The 17820-nt window shown below is 45.4% G+C and overlaps 1 protein-coding gene across 1 annotated transcript in view; it reads right to left on the bottom strand.

Annotated features, from left to right (window-relative positions):
• Positions 1-17820, bottom strand: part of CCT2 (chaperonin containing TCP1 subunit 2) — a 284562-nt gene that overhangs the window by 91599 nt on the left and 175143 nt on the right. The window contains exon 14 of the mRNA XM_085653840.1: positions 6085-6184. Coding sequence (XP_085509966.1) covers positions 6085-6184 — 100 coding nt within the window. The remainder of the gene's footprint in view (positions 1-6084; positions 6185-17820) is intronic.

Genomic DNA, 17820 nt, shown 5'->3' with positions numbered 1-17820 from the left:
TGGGTACTGGTAAGGACGAAAGGAGAATCCTTCTGAAACCTCGAAAGTGGCAAAAGCCAGCAGAGGCTGCAAGCTTAAACCTCTCAACTGCAAACTTGGCTACATCGCCAAAGAGTTTAACGCCGTTGAAAGGAAGGTCCATGAGATTAGCTGTGACATTGAGGAAAAGATTGATGTCCAAAGCCAACAGGTTGTCTTACTGAGATGGAGGTGCCCATTTCTCTGGTGACTGAATCTGCAGTATCCAAGTAGGATTTTATGATGTGTTGCGAAGCATTCTGGCCATCTGCTAGGACTTCATGGAAGTGTTCATGTTTGGCAGTACATGAGGGAGTAGAATTTGCACCATGTCCCCACAAAGTATGGCTGTATCAATCAAGCAATTTGCATTAAGGTATTTGAGAGCCATGCTCCCAGTTGAGAATACTTTCTTCCCCCAAGCCTCCATCTGCTTTTATTCACTGCCAGAAAGGACCATCAGAAAGGTGGCACTAGATTGTGTACCTGAACACGGGGCTTGTAAAACTAGACATTCTGTAGATGGATGTGACGTCAAGAAGGCTGGATCATTATAAGCAAAATGATACCAGTGGGTCACGAGGCCACTGAAAGAAATAGAACCTCAGTGAGGACATTAGTTTTCGTTTCGGTCATGGGAAATTTCAGGTCCAGCACCTCAGCAGCTTTGAGCATTACTTAGATGACCGAGAACTTCTGGTGTAGGTGGTCAAATTGGATAGTCCATAGCGAGTTCCAGGGAGGTGTTCAGCCTGCTTGGAGAGAACAGTCCATGAAAATCCAGGGGTTCTTGAATGGGATCGTCATCAGAAAAGTGTTCCAGTGGGTCTGAGTCAGTGCAAGATTTCATGGAGGTGAGCTCTATACACCTCTTCCAGAATTCTCTGGACCTCTCAAAAGGAATGAATCTGTAGTTAGGCATCAGGCTGCAACGCCAGTGGTTCCAAATCCGGGTTTCAAGGAGGTGGCAGCAGGGATGGAGACGGTATCCGCGCCATCCATGGTGCCGGTTGCAACGTCATTAAGCAAAGTGCTGAGTCGAAGCAGTATGGTGTCGACTCAACAGGAACGGCCCCAAAGGGCATGAAGAGTGGAAAGCATTACAGCTATATCAGGCCCAAAGGGGTGCCTTATGGCGACGACGTATTTGCAAAAATTTGGGAGCTGTATCAGAATATTCAGTTTGGTGCCTGGGATGTACAGAAAGTGACGAACCTGCAGGACTAAAAGATGGTTACCGAAAGGGAGTAACTTTTCTGATGGATACTGCTGCCTGTACATTCTTCACCTCTTGAATAGATATCAAAGCAGTATCCACAGCTGGGGAAGGGCCTGAAAGAATGGTCAGATAAGGAAATCCTCGAGGAATGAGCAGGTACTTTTGCTTACCTACTTAACTTGGCGAACTCACATTTCGAATCTGCATCTGTAAGGATTTATTTGGCTGGCTTTACAGCATACAGAAAAGGATCTCTACAAAAAGAAAAGCAAATTCTTAACTATTCCTCTGCAACTTTTAGGAGGGTTTGAGGGAAAAAATTGATTTCCCCCAAGATGGATAACCAGTAGGGGGGAGGGGGGGAGGGGGGGGGGCGGGGGCGGGGACCCCAAGTATTTGAAGAGGTCTAGTAAGATGTCACTGAGAACCCATTTGTGGCTTTCTACAAAATGTCTAGCTGCAAAACAGTTTTGAAGGAAGATGAACAGCCTGTATAGATAAATTCCTTGACAGGAGCCAGCTTTAAATCACTTAGGATTCCAAAGATACATCTCTGTATCTGGTACTGCTCGGCTTGTTGAAGTAGTGCTATGGCGTGTGTCGTCTGTCTGGAGAAGAATGCTGTTCATTGCTAAGGAGAGTAGAAAAGTGTTCAGAGACAGAATGACTGGTTTGAATTCCAGAACAGCAATATGATGTTTTTCCGACCACAACCCCTGCATGGTCAGAATATGAAGACTAACTCCCCTACTTATCGCAAACTCATTGAATACAAAGGTTCGCGATGGAAGTTCCGATAGGAAAGATCTCAACATTTCCTCCCACTGAGAACAGTTATCTAACCTTTGTTGCAGAGGTCTCATGTGAAGTTTCAGTCCATATACAAGGAAAATAAAAGAGTCCATAGTTCCTAAAAGGGATGAAATCTGACAAGCAGCAGGCAAAATTCTCTGAAGGGAAAGGAATTTTTATTAAATGGAACATCACCTACAAAAGGGTACACTCATGTTCTGTGCATAATGTTACTCTCCTAGATTGGTCAAGAATTTGCTCTGGAGTCAACGTCATTTCTGAGGGTTGACCTAACAGAACATGTGTATTTGTAAAGCGCATGTTCACCCAAGGGCGTTTTGGCATTGAATAACAGATGTTTATTGTTACCCACCTCAATGGTACTCATTTTACTGAGCTCAGAAAGATGAAAGACTGAGTGGACCTGCCGGGATTTGAACCTGTGACCATGAGATCGAACACAGGCCCCACAGTGGACGCATTAGTTAACTAATGGCACCATACTCAGCGGACGCAAAGGCTCAACGAATGCAGCAGCGCAGTAGTGGTGTTTAAGTTCTAGTGTGTGTTTTCTGCAGTGAGCCTTTATCAACCATTTTCAAGGAAGGGATAGAAGTAGACCTTCAGCTTTGGGAATTGCACTTTGAACAGGTCTAAGGTGCAGACTTCAGATCAAAGAGAAGGAATGTGTAATAGTAAGGGGAGTTGCCACCTGTTACCATCAGAAGTCATTGGTGCTTTCTTGCCACTGGAATATGGAAGTAAGGATCTTTCAAGTGCACAGCATACATTCAGCCTCCCATTCATGTGTGGAGGACGTTCAGGTGCAGAACCAATATTTGGAAAGTCTACCTCTTAATACATTGAATGGCTTGCCTCAAGTCCAGAATCAGTTGAATTCTTTCTTGGGGCCTTTTTGGGGGTGCCAAATCTCAAATAGATGTTTTTTCCTCAGAGGAAGGAATGTGTGCTTCCACAGAGGAGATGCATCTTCTGGCCACTGTAGTTGCAACAGTTTTGCTGCAGGTTTTGGAAGCACTGATGGAAGGGATTTGAATTGAAGAGCATAGCCATTCTGAATTATTAAAGAACCAATCGTTATGCTCTGCCTCTCTCTAAAAGGATTGGAAACACTCCCTACCAGAGTGGTGAGAAGTAGGAGGGTCACTGTCTCAAGTGAGACTGGGACAGCCATGAGGAAGAGGGTTGCTGGTGTTGTCGCTTTTCTCCACCTCTGCCGAGTTTTATGTGGTAGGCAGGATATTGCTTTCCTTACAGCAGAGGCAGACAGGACCACAGATGGGACTAAACCCCCTGTTTCGAGTGGTAACAGCATTCTCCACGCTTGTACTGAGACTTCCAAAAATGTTTCCCTCCCCAAGCAGTCTCAAAGGTTCAGTCCCATTCCCCTTTGTCTGCTTCTAATTTGTGTGACAGCTAATAAGATCTGATCCTGTAAATGGAATGTTTTTCATTTTAAGACGCGGGTCAGGATAATTCCAATTACAATGTCATGAGGCACATCTGTGAGAGAAGCCATGACAAAATTTGGAGACGGATAAGTCTGTAAAATCTACTGAATCATTAATCACTTCATTGGACACTAGTAGTCTTTACAGGACTTCCATGAAGTATTGCCTCAGGTCTTTTGGGAGCTCCTTTGCAAAATTGGTTAAGGATTCCATAGGGCTTTATATCACCCTAGCAAGCCTGTGGCACTAGTCATTTCGAATATGGTTGCTTCAGGTCCACAAATGTTATATTCTGCAACTTTAATACACTTGCTCTCCCTTGCAGGGGAAGCCAAGGTCTTTTGGGTGGATGCGTGTTCCCCTACCACCAAATGTAAGCCTGAACCACCATTTAGGTTCCAAGCATAAGTTCACCGGATGTTGGGCGAAGACCTGTCCATTCCCCCCCCCAAATCCCCCCCCCCCCAAAAGATTCTTGAGTTGCCATGCTTGTAGCAGCTGAAGAGGGAGCTTCTCATGCACAAGGTCAGTAGAAACGGGGGACCAAAGGCAACAGGGGCAGAACGAGGTTCCAATGTTACCACAATAATGAAGACTGTGGACTTGGGGGTCTCACGCAGTATTTCGAGCTTTGCCGTTGCCTTTAGGAGTAAATCCGGTTAGGTGGTAGAACTGTCTATAAGAGAAAAGATGGACGGTGAGCAGGCCAGTGATGTGTCCCAGACAGAAACGGATCAAGAGACATCTTTCTGATGGGTGAACCTGGAGAGCTTCTAGGATGTCATACCTGCTGCAGTGCTGACCTAAACTGGCAAGTACATCAATGCCAAATGATGACGTGGAGAAGTGCAAAATGTAATTGTGATCTTGGTGTGTCCAGAGTGATGCTATTGGCGTCACTGCTCATCCATAGATCTCACTCTTCAGAAGCACTTGTCAAGAGAGCGCACATATGTAGTGGGCATCTTCTCTAGTCAGCCAGCAGTGTTTCTTTCTCTCTTCGTCCACTCTGAGATCTTCTAGCTTCCCTCTCAGGTGCATCTGTTCACGATCTTTTTTTTATGTTCCCTCATTTTCATGACAAACGTTGCATTATTTGATTGCATGAGAGGAGGGCAAGCACACCACACAAAATGTGGGTCAGAGGAAGCCTTCTTGCTCATACAGAAGGGAAAATTTACTACATGTTAAGGCACTTTTGTAGAAAAACTCTTCCGGGAGGACAGGAAAGGCAATGAACAACTTCAAACAATTTTAGGACATCAAATGAAGTATGCTTAAACACAATCCTGAAAAGAATACCTCAAAATAGGAAGAATCCCCTATGAGATTTAAGAGTTACACTCCGCATGAGTCGCAAAAAAACCCCAAAACAAACGTAGGTTGTGATGCAAACTGCACGTACAGTGCATGCTTGGGGAAAAAATAGGCCCCCTTTTCTACCTTCATGTTTATCTGTACCCCAAAGTAGTTTTCATTGCCACACCTAATAGTTTCAGGACAGGTTTTGTCATAGGCTGCAAAGCTACCTTTATTGCCAATATATGATTATTATCAGAAGGAAAATTGGACAGTGCTGGCCTGTTCTATGGCAGTCAACTTGCGTTTTGGGAAATGGTACCTAGTTATCCTTTATAAAATAAAAAGTGCTCTAGCATGGCTGTATGCAGGTGGGCATGTTCTACGTTTAAGGCTATTATGGAAAATCTATGATGCAGAACAGTGCTATATTCCTATGCAGACTTACAAAATCTTCAGTACTTGCCTTTACTTCTAGATTGTATTACAGCCCAAAATGCTCTTCTTCCCAAAGTCTACAAAAGAGTTCTGGCAAGAATGATAAATTGATGAGCAGGTTATCACTTGGACTCAGGTTTTTGCCCTTACAAGGAGTTAGCATTAAGCGAGAAGCATAGACCCCATCCATCATACTACAGTCTTTAGTTGCTCTTCTCGAAAAATTGCTCAGCTGAAAGCCAGAATCCGAGATAGAGCCCTGGTTTAGGTTTTTCCCGAATCCAGGGCTCTGAACTACCCAGTAGGCTACTGCCATACCTTTCTGTTTCAAAGGCTTGTTAGTGTCTTAAGCTAAGTGCAGAAAACTGAAATAAGGTACTTTTTTGATGCAGCATGTTATAGAATGCCGGTAATTGTCTAAGATTTGAACGCCATGATGCCAGTCTACAGGATACAGTAATATGTGACAGAGCACCTTTATTAAAGAAGCATTCTCTGAACCTTCCCTTCAAAAATTGGTTTTGAACCTGTAGAATTGGAGCAGCAAGATATTGGCTCATCTAGCTCATAACACTGGATATATCAGCACAAATTATGCATTATGACTAGGCTTATGGCAATAGTATGGTATTGTCTGCAAAAAAGATAGCTTCAACTCGAACACTTAAGAGAATGAAAAGACCAGTCTATGAAGAGTTGAGGCTTTAGTGTGAAATTGAGCTAGTAAATAAGAATAAAGCTACCAGTCACTAAACTGACCAAAAGGATTCTGCAGTTCATTTGATAAGCATCCTTTGGAATACATTTTCACAGTAATGAGTCAAACATTAACCACCATGTTCTTACCAAGTCCATATGTTGATTTCCCTTCAGTATGAGCAGCTCGGAGCTGGGAAACGAGATCTGCACTATCATATCCAGCATTATCTGCTATAATAATGGGCAGCTACAAATAGAAAGTAAAAACAATCCATCAGTGGATGATACATATCTACATTACACTAGAAGGTGCAACCAATTTAAAATGTTTCTCCACTGCAAATATCTCCTACAAACTAATATGATTGACAGAAGACTACCCCTGCAAAACTAAACTCCAGAAGAGGGTAACAATCAGCCTGACAATCACATTGGTATTAGGTTAGTTATATCTGCAACAACTTAAAAAAGCTGTAAAATAACCTTTCTGCTACAAAATCACCATATTCTTGTGTCACTATGAACCAAAAATAAGATGGCACAAGCCTAATTCCAAAACAGATTTATACGTGAGACTACATATTTCCAAGAGTTGTTTTTCAGATTACAGCAAGTCATGATGATAAAAGCTTAGGTCATCAGGTTTCCCTCTCGCAGACTAAGCATTTGTCAATCGTGAATAGCTTTGAAAATGGAATTTGATGAACGCTACAATCTACCTGCAAACGCTCTGCTTAAAGCGACTTAACTATAGCATGAGGATGAAACAAGCAATGGCAAAGCCAATACATCTGGTGTTGGTTGCCAGCGTTTTGGTTATGTTAATGCTAGTCTTGCAAAACTGGTCAGTCCAGCTGCCGGGCCCTCACCAGTATGAAAACATATATATCGTCTAAATGCAAAAAATATTTTTGGTCTCAGAAAGCACAGATTACCATAGTAATCTCGGACACATAAAGGACCTATTTTGTGTGAACGTGCCCCTTGTGAAAGATCAGAATGCAGTCACTCACAGTGAAGTTAGCAATGGCTGAAGAGGGATGACCGACTGCCCCATGTTGTATGCTGAAGTGGGCAGAATAAAAAGTGTGGCACACAATAACATGTCAATGGATGAAGGAGGTTGTCTAAAGGCTGCTTTAAGTATCATACATATAATTATTCTGTAAAATTACAAGGTATCAGCTAACAAGACCTGACCAGTATTTTATTTATGCAAGGTTGGTTATGACTGATTTGCTTAACCTGCATATTTGTTATATTACTATGAAAAATCCCAGGCTGCCAAATTAATCGGGAATGTTTTTCAAGGTCTTCCATGATTATCATTCCACAATGCTAGAGAGGAGATACTCCACACAAACCAGTTGTAACAACATTCTAGCACACATCTACAAAGTTCAAATCTCTTGTGTCCTGGATAATTCCTGCTAGAGAGACAAGGACCATTCAAAGTTAAATGAAGGAGTGCAAGAAAGAAATATGATACCTACCTAGAACTACAATTCTCCAATTTTGAGATCTTTAATGGATGCAGGAGTGAATTATTGTCAGACATCGAGATGGGAGCCCATTGTCACTTGCGAAAGCAGTGCCAAAGAGGACTCAGCCATAGAGTTAAATGAAAAATTGTAAATTAAATAACATTCACCTCAGTAAAAAATATAAAAGCTTTAACCAGTTGGATGTGAACGTGTGATAAGGAACATAGAACCGGTGAGCCTCCAAGCATAGAGGAGAGGGCTGCATGTGACCCCATGAACAAAACCAACAACGGAGAACTGCAGTTACGACCAACACTTCCTCTCCAGCAGTGGATTAACATGATTGAATATGTATAAAGAACTACAAATAATGATACGAGTGAGAAAAAGGCTCACCTTATTGAAAAATGTTGCAAAGAAATGCCTGTCCCATAGACGGTCTTGCTGATTCGGTGTCCAAACTTTAGTGCTTTTTTCAACAGGTCACCTATCTACAAATGGTAAGCAAATGGGCCTGTGGAATACAGAGAAACCACTGTTGCAAATTGGGCTGGTCTGTCGACATAGGGTGTGTGGATCCCCCTCTTACCAGATGGGGCTTGTGATGCAAGCATGGGTAATGACTTTGTGAAAGATAATAAACCTGAAAAGCTTGACAAATGGCTTGCCACAGGCCATGATGCAGCTTTGTAACAAGCCATGTTGACTGACAACTTCTTTCAGGAAACAGGTGTCTGCCCAAAAGCTTGGAGTAAACGTTTGTCAATTACCAGACGTGATTTGGCCCACTTGAATGCGCTTTCTGAAGAGGACACATAGAATTCCCAGTCACATAAAAGTGCCTCCTCTTTTAAGCAAAAACAAAAGGACCCTGCTTTACTGGTCATGAAGGTTCTTTGCCGAAAACTTGCTGCAGATCTTATATTCTTGCAGACTGTGCTAGGGATACTGCAGGTCCTCCGAAAGGAGGTTCTTTGTTGCCGCAATCCCCACAGTCTGAAGACAGCCCTTAGGAAAAATCAGAAATGGTTTAAAAACTTTTTTTTTTTTTTTTTTTTTTTAACACCCACTCCATCTCTTAAGTCACCAGAGATAACCATTTCAGACATAATGCTGTTCAAAGGGGTTGAGGGAATTCAGGAAGTCATCCTGAAGAAGAGAAATGAGTAGCACACAGTGGAGACTTCTCTATGTTCAATAGAAATAGGAGTAATGGTTGCCCAAGTATATAGCTCAGATTACTTCCACCTCATTGGCTGTTGCATGGGTCATTTTCAAATCGGTGGACGTGCTAATAAATTGACAACCCTATGTTCATCTCTGACTAATTCCACTTATGCAGTGCTGATGTATGGGACTGGAGGCTTCCACCTTGAACATCTAGTAAGTTAAGTTTATTGCAAAGTTAATAGAAACCAGTGCAAAAGCGTTTACAACCATAGAAATACATAGGAGAGAATACATAAAAGAAAATATATGAAGTATTAAACAGTTTATCATAAGATACTTTTCTACGTGCTGTGCAAAAAGGATGGTTTATGCGAGCCGTTGATGCTCTTGGCCTGGTGATTTAACAGATAGTGTTTATCATCGTCCACTCTATCCTCTATGTACTCTTTCCTAATATAGGGTCAGCTTGCGATCGTGCTTCTGTTCCGGTCTGTGGCATTTTTTTTTCTGCTAGCAAAAGAAACGTTACTAGTCTGCAGTTCAGCTGCGGGTCCCCAGCAGGCAAATGCTGCTTTCCCCGCGAGCGAATTCCCCTTTGGTTATTGGGAGCCTTTAGCAGCTGCCTCCGTTCTTTCAGCAGCTCCTTGCAGGTACGGAGTAGGTGCAAAAGGTCTTCTGTTCTGTTGTTGCACAAGCAGCAAAAAGTTTGAGTAGGGTCCCTCAGCCAAGGTTGAAAATTCATGGCACACAAGAGTATGCCCTGGCAGTGCCTTGGACATTTTGTTTCAATAGATCTAGGATATCCCCGGTTAATATATTTTTGAGGTGCAGGCTATCTATAGTTGTTTATGGTCATCCAGGTGTGGGCTCTAGCTGAAAAGGTAGTCTTATCTGCCACAAGTGAGAGATGTTTTATTACTTTTCATGCCAGTTTCTCAAAAGCTGAAAGATGGATGTGTGTGTTCCAAAGATTGAGCAACCCAGTTACTGCAAGTGACTCCTGCAGATAGATTCTTCCAGGTGATGCGTATCTCTGGAGTTCTTGCCATAGTAGTTGATTTAAGGTGTTTGGGCTGGCACTCCCCATCTTATTTCAGCAGATATGTATGCTCCATGCCTAATAAATTGAATAAGGTGGGAGCAAGCACACACCCCTGCTTCAGGCCTTTGGTTGTTCGTACTTGTCTCGAAAGGTGTGTGCCTGCTCCTTGTTTCACCTGCACCCATGTATCCGTATGAAGAAGTATAAGCATATTTAATAGAGCGTGGGGAATTTCGTGCCAGCTTCCCCCACAACCTTGCCCTGTCCACATGGTCAAAGGCAGCACTAAAATCTATAAAACAGAGGTGTAACGGAAGGTTAAAGGCCTCTGCCGCATCTAAGAGTAGGGTAATTGCCAAGATGTTGGTTATCGTGCCTGAAGTTTAACAGAATCCCGCATGGTTGAGTGGTATTGCTGCATTCTCTGCTGTCCAAGATGGGAGTTCCGCTAGCACAGAACCTACAAAATAATTTGCCTCATTATCAGGCAGCACCACGAAGCAGCATTGTTTTTATAGTGACTTGTCTCCGTTTTTGTGGATCGCTGGGATCGTTGAGCCTTACCATGAGGCTGGATTTATACCTAGGGATCTAACTTCTAAAAAAGAAAAAAAGAAAAAAAAAGGAGGGTCCAGGATTCCTGCCCAGTCTTCCACCCTTTGTTTGAACAGCGCTGGTGTGATGTCGTTGGGGCCCGGGCCTCTTCCTTTCTTCCTTTTGCGATTTGTTGCTTTATTAAGTGTATGCTTGGAAGCCCTGGGTTTGTGCTGGTGGATGTCAGCTGCGTCCTGTCCTCCTCTGGTAGGACTTCTGCAATGGGGTACTCTAGCATTTTTCTGGTGGTCTGGTTTATTCCTTTTTGCACGGTTCTGGTGGTTGAAGTGATACCATCGAAAAGTTACCCAGGTTTCCTCTGAAATGTTAGATGCAATTCCTCCGTGGTACAGGTACATTATCTTGTTGACCATTCCCCAGAAGCATGCATTGTCAATGTGGTTTATGTAATGAAGTAGTTTTGCCCAGATCTCGTCCTCGTGCTTTCTGTTGATTTCCCACTTTCGTTTTTTGAGTGAGTTTCTTTGTTGTCGAAGAAGTGAATGGAGAGTTGTTCTCCCCCAGGCGGTGTCGCAGAGATCTTAGAGTGCTACTTATGTCTCTTGATTTGCTTTATTTGTTCCTGTTGGGCTTTCGTAAAGCTACTTCCCAGACTGGGTCCTGACGGAAGATTGATTTGGGCGGCGTAAAGATCTGCTAGTCTAGCAGTGAAGCTTTCCCATCTGACTGTATGATGCTCTTGTTTGAGCTTTTAGGAGGTCTACTGCCGACACTGACAGGGTCTCTATGTTTGCCCCCTCAAATTTATTTTCCTGAAGTTATTTGTGTAAGTGGAGTCGGGGGCCACCTCTGGGCAGCTGCGTAGGGGTGCAGTTGCTAAGAGGAGTATTTCTTAAGGTCGATGGTCACTGTCTCCCCTGTCCCAAAAGCTGGATGCAGTGGAACAACGAGAGGCTGACGAAAATTTAGTCCAGCGTTGAACAAGCTCTAGAAGAGTAGTAGGTGGCCACTGGTGGAGAGTAGTCAGGGAATCTTCCATTGAGTGCCCTGTAGTTAAGGTGCTCTAGATAGTCTAGCAGGTGTCTGCTTTTGCTGCTCGTTTTCCCGTGGGAGTTCCCGCTTAGTGCCGGTATGAGTAATTGGGTGAGCACTTCTGCCAACGACGTGCCTAGGAGGTGGTGGTAGTTCAGATCCCCTGAGAGAATTAAGTTTGGTGTGTCCAACTTGCTTATGTACCTTAGCAATTGGTCGATTAGGTGTTTGAGTCTTTTGCTTCGCATTTTGGGTGGATATATGTGATGACTATTACTGCCTCATCTTGTGATCCCCTGAGGGAGAGGGTGGTCTTGACCGAGATGGTGGCCTCGGAGGCAGGACCCACCTGCTATGCTGTTTCCTGCAGCATTATATTAAATGATTTTAGGTACTGCAGGAAATCCGGATCAGATGTTTTGCTAGTTAGTCCATTAACGTTCCATGAGCAGAGGCGAAGGGTGGTTTTACTGTCCGTAAAGGCTGCATAATCCTGTGGGTCTGGTCATTGGTGATGCACATCTGCTGGCTACTATTATTTATCTGTATATCTGTAGATTCCTCACCAGGAGCTAGACTGGATTCACAAAGGGTGCAATTCTCTCCTTAGCTAGTAGGTGGTGCCATAGCTCCAGCTCTACACCGAAGTCTCCCTGGATGGGGCGTTTCTAAGCCATATATGGCACACTGCTGCGCTCCCATGTCATGTCCCATTCTTTTATTTAATGTTCTTAGACCACAACAAAACTGAAGAAATTGGCAGGAATGTAGTGCAAAAAACTAACTTGGAATCTTATAAAACCTGGAAGATTAAGCATCAGACTTGGGAGAGTGGCAGATCAGTAAATAACTTAAGGTAGTGAAGATTGTCCCCTCTCTCCACTGCTGTTTCGATTGGCTATGGAGTCACTAGCTGCTGCCATCCATCAATTGCCCCAGATAACTGGCATCTACAAGTCTGCAGGCATTGCAACATTTCTGCTATATGAGATCTTACTCGCGCTTAATGACCTGGACGGATCTCTCCCGACTGATCTCGCTCTCATAACAGCCTTCTCCCTGGCATCCGGTTACAGGACCAATTAGAAAAAGAGTGAAGCCTTAGCTTTTTCTCATGTCACAACAAAGAATGTTATCACAGGATTCCCCTTCCAGTGGAGACGCTGCCAGCTTAAGCACTTCAGCATCCTAGTAACCCCAGCCTGAAGAAAATGGTCTTAGACAAACTGGACCACCGCCCCCCATTTCCAAAACTAAACTCTGAATATCTGAAGTAGACCCATCTTAATCTCTCCCTGGGGGAGGAAGCAAGCTGTTAAGATGGTAATAGCCCCATTCCACCTACATCCTGGGTATGCTGTCCTTACTGGTACGCACTGCCACACTGAGGGCAATTGACAAGATGGCGGAACCTGGCTCTGTACTATACCAAAGTGAGGTATAGTGTGCACAGAGTCCAGTGGAACCCCAAAGGAAAGTAAAGGTAAAAGTAGATAGCACCTTACTCTATATTTGTGGTAGTGTGATTGAGCAGTAAGGCTGTTGTGGTAGTGTGATTGAGCAGTAAGGCTGTATCAGAGGACAGTGTTAAGCATTTGTTGTACACACCCAGCAAATGATGTCACACACTCAAAGACTGAACTTCAGACCAATCGGTTTTGTATAAAAAAATATTCTTAGTCATTTTATTTTATAGAACCAAGCAAGCCTGGCACAGGTAAGCAATACATTCTTTACAGTAGTAATGCAGTTTGTAAATAGTTCGATTTACAATTGTATGGGCACCTGGATTTGAACACAGTATAGTTATTGATAATGCAATGCTTTTCAGAATACAGTACATATACTTTGTATAAGAATTCTATTAGATTACTTTTCTTACACAGTGCAGTGTGCCTGGATACTGCACTGGGACATTTCCTGTAAACAGGTGAGTAAAAGTGTTTGTTATTCAGTTAGTTTTAAAGGATTTCTTAGATTTTCCAACTCCACACTTCGAAACTTTTCACAGAAAAACAGTCAATGTTATGCTACGGAGGAAAATAGGGTTATCGGTTCATAGATAAGTATTCGGTTGTGGGAGTTGGTATTCTGGGGTTAGACACAGGGGTCCCCCCTCAAAGGTCAAGAATGCACTCTTGTTACACCCTCAGCGGCACTAGGGTGGCCAGGTGCTGAGGCCCAATGTTATCCAATGGGGGATAGGGGCCTACGGTTGGTGGCTGCTTACGAGCAGGCACCTGGGTTGTGGGGGGCAAAGCTCCTGTACTTAAGTTCAGGGCAAATGGGGGTTTAGGCCAGCACAAAAGGTGCACCCTCAGTGGAACTGGGGCGTACGGGTGCAGAGTGCTGTTTTGGCATCAGGAGCCCTGTAGCTTTCAATGGGGAGTCTCTGGTTTGAAAAAGCACTGCAGGCTCAGGGACAAGGGTCTTCTGGGTGCGACAAAACTTGGAGAGGTAAGCTGGGATGGTGGGTGTTGGTTAGGCAAAGTCGGTTGGGCCACCCAAGACCGTCGGGTGTCGGGTGCAGGGGTGCCTTTTAGGGTTTGAGCTTCTTACCAGCTCCTGGTCGCGGTTGGGGGACCTTCAGGTTTGAGGCTGCAGGCTTCAGCTGGAGGCTTGAGGCTGGTCAGGGGTCGCCGGATCTCGGATCAGGGTCGACCCTGGGGGGGCTGGACCTCCTCTTGGTGTTGGGCCACTCGAACTCTGGCAGTGGGCATCGGGTGCAGACTCGCAGATCCTGCCGGAGCTGGAGTCTGTTGGTGAACAAATCCGGTGTTCACGGGAGACAGTCTTTTCTTTTGAAGGTAGGGCCGGTCCGCGGGGTTCTTGAGGCTGCTGTCTGCAGGACACACTGGGGTTTCGCTTCTGCAGGTTCGAGGTGGGGAGAGGCCGGTAGGGCTGGGGCCAAGTCAGTAGGCGTCCTCGTTAGCTTTGGCACAGCATTTTTCATTAAATCCCACACTGGCATCAGTGTGGGTTTAATGTGCTGAGAAGTTTGGTACCAAACTTCTCAGTTTTCAGTGTAGCCATTATGGTGCTGTGGAGTTCGTAATGATAAACACCCAGCACTATATACTCTTAATGACAGCACTGTACTTACAATGTCTAGGAATTTAGACACTGTAGGGGTACAGGGCTCATGCACCTGTACCCTCACCAATGGTATAGGGCACCCAGCTAGAGATGTGACTGATCTATGCCAGGGCAGTGGGTCGTAAGCATGGCACACAGGGATGTGTGCCATGTCGACTCTTCACTTTGTTCTGCACCAAAACATGCAGCCTGCAAAGGCAGTGTGTGTGTGAAGGTACAGGGCCTCTAAGGGTGGCACAATAAGTGCTGCAGCCTTTAGAGGTCTTCCCTGGTCACAGTGCCATGGGTACCTGTGGTACCATTTACCAGGGGCTGACCTGTGGCCAGAGATGCCAGTTGGGTTAGTTTTGAGGAAAAAACAAGGCCCTGGGAAACTGATTGGCAGGGACCCATGGCACATCAAGACAATGTGTATCAGTAGGCTGGCAAAAAAAAGGGGGGCAGGGGGACTACTGCAACAGAAACCCAGCTTCTTACAGGCTGCAGCACTCATTGTGTTGCCCACTTAAGTACCACGGTAAAACATGTCTCAAGGCCTGCCCTTGCAGCGTAAGAGTGCTATTACAACCAGGCAAAATCAATCTTGCCAGGCCTAAACCCTTCTTTTCAGTACTTCGAAGTTGGCCCGAAAGGCCATAGGGCAGGGTATATGAAAGGCAGGGTATGTACATTTAAAATTTAACATGTCCTTGCAGTGAAAAAAAATACAAAGTTGTTTTCCACTGTGGCAAGGTTGACCCAAAGAGGGAACACATGGTTACACTATGCAATTTATAGTGCTTAGTTTTATGTTACGAGCTGCTAGAAAGAAGATTCATGGATTCATTTTAATAGCAATTTAAAATTAAACTGAATGGTAAAGTTAGATTTTATATTACAGTTTTGAAAATTACACTTTTCGAAAGGGGTCATTCTCATGCCTAACCCAAGATCTGATTTATAACAAGATCAACACAGCCATTAATACGAAGTCAATCAGGACTTATGACCACAGTCCCCACAAAGGGGGGGGGGAGGGGGGGGAGCCCTTGATGAGCTTCCCTCGACTGACTGGGGAAGAAGTGGAAGACAAATGCTACTTACCAGTATGCATCTGTTCTTGGCATGTAGAGCTGCAGATCTACACACTGTGCATAGATCGGCGTCTGGTGTTGGGCCCGGATGTTTGCAGTTGTATTTCTTCTTGGAAAGTCACGAGGTATGCGACTCCTCCTTTGGATGATACGGTGCATGGGCTTCGGCTCCATCCTCAGATTGTTTTTCGCCAGCAGGGAAATGGAGCGTAGTAGTAAGTAGTGAAGATGCCCATGTGTGTTGTATCTAAATAAGATATACTGGAACAGATAAAAGGTAGCCGGGGAGGCGGGTGGGCGTGTGTATATCTGCAGCTCTACTTGCCAAGAACAGATGCATACTGGTAAGTAGCATTTGCCGTTCGAGGCATATGAGCTGCAGATTACACACTGTGCATAGATTACATAGCAGTACCCAACCTTAGCGGCGACCACCAGTATCGGTTGTAGATAATTGAGGTCAGCCAGCCAGGCCCATAGTAGCTTGTTGCTTAGTTTGCACATCTACACAATAGTGTTGAGTGAAAGTGTGCGGGGGGGGGGGGGGGGGGGGGGGGGTGTTTGTGTAAAAAAGTTAGTGTTCGCTTTGCGGTAGCAAATCTATATGCATTTAACAATCCACCTAGCTATCCAAAACTTGGAGATGGGGTTGCCTTTGTGTGGTGGTGAGAAAGACACAAACAGTTGTTTAGTCTTACGAAAGGATTGAGTTCTTTCGATGTAGTAGAGTAAGGCTCGTTTGACATCTAATGTGTGGAGAGCTCTTTCTGCGATAATCTGTGGCTGCAAAAAGAATACGGCCAGTTCCACTGATTGGTTTAGGTGAAAGGGAGAAATGACTTTAGGGAGGAATTTTGGGTTAGTGCGGAGAACCACTTTGTTGTGGTGCATTTGCAGAAAGGGTTCCTGAATGATGAGTGCTTGTATCTCACGGACTCTTCTGAGGGAAGTGATGGCTACAAGAAAATCAGTTTTCCATGTTAGGAATTGAAGCTCACATTTGTGCAGAGGTTCAAAGGGAGGCCCCATTAGTATGGTGAGAACGAGGTTTAGGTTCCACACAGGTAAGGGTGGCACTCTGGGGGGGGGGGGGAAAAAAGAGTTTCAAATGTTACCTTTCTATTCTGGGGTTTAAGACCCTAGCTCTAACGGGGTCTTTGAAAACCTCTGTAGCATGCTTGGTCACCCCTTTAAGCATGGGTAATTATAGCGGTGGATTTATCTGCTATGTCAAATGTGTCAAGTAGGAAGTCTTCCTCAACTGGATCACTGTGTAATTCCACCCCATGGTAATGTGCTGCCCGTTGTAAGAGGTGGTGGAATCCCAGGGAGTCCTCTGGTGGAGACGGTCTGGATGGATAGAGATCATCCTGAGGCACATCTGGGACATCGGGATTGTGATAGTCCTCCCATGGGTCAGGTGTTCCTGGAGGAGTGGGGTCCTGCGGGGCATCTGTGGGATCATAGAATGGATCTCCGTGGTCATCAGGGTCTGGAGACGGGGTTGGAGACCGGTGAGGCAAGGGTGGAGAAGGTGGGGGAGGAGATGGAGGGGGTGGAGGAGGTGGAGGAGGTGGAGGAGGAGGAGGAGGTGGAGGCGGTGGGGAGGGTACTCTGAACGGGGATGTGGCAGAGTCCTTCTGTTTTGGTGGTGGAGGAGGAGTTGGCTTGTCCAAAAGTCTTTTCTTGACAGACAACATTAAGTGTCCAGTCCTTGGATCCTTTGTTAAAGTCTTTTGAAGAGGATCCGGTGCGAAAAGCTCCTCCAGCACCGATTCGTCGGTTTATCCGCGCCGTGCTTTCTCAGGGTGTCCGATTTTTTGGTCGGCGCCGAGGCAGGCTTCGACACGGAAGCGTCGGTGCCGAGGGGTTTGTGTTTGGTCGGCACCGAGAGGCCAGGTTTCGACACCGATGGCTTCGGAACGGAAAGTGCTTTCTTCGGCGCCGAAGAATGTTTGTCGGCGCCACTAGGAGGCTGGCTCGAGCCCGAGCCGCCAGGAGACTTGTGATGCTTTTTTCACCAGGCCCGAAGGTGGGGTGATGGAAGCAGTATGCTTGGCTTTCCCTAGGCCAGGAGGCGAAGGGGCAACCGGAGTCGCTTTCGGTATGGGCGCGGGACGGGGAGGGGGTAGAGTACTCACGACCCTCTGCGCCGGTGTGATCTCCTCCACGTCAGAGTCGTCGGCCTCGGAAGCGCTGACGATATCTTCCTCCTGCTCGGTGTGCTGCTGTCCCGAAGCTCCGGTGTCTTCTCTGAAGATGTCAGGTGGAGCCGAGGTCGATGAGTGCGCCATGGTGCGTCGAGCTAGTCGATCCCGAATAGTCTTTTTCGATCGAAAAGACTTGCAGGCAGGGCAGTCTCGGGCCTCATGTTCGGGAGAGAGGCAGAGGTTGCACACCTGATGGAGGTCGGTGTGGGGAAATTTAGACC

Source organism: Triturus cristatus, chromosome 4_1 (genome assembly GCF_964204655.1).
Source record: "Triturus cristatus chromosome 4_1, aTriCri1.1, whole genome shotgun sequence".
NCBI lineage: Eukaryota > Metazoa > Chordata > Amphibia > Caudata > Salamandridae > Triturus > Triturus cristatus.
This window is presented reverse-complemented; position numbering and strand designations above follow the sequence as displayed.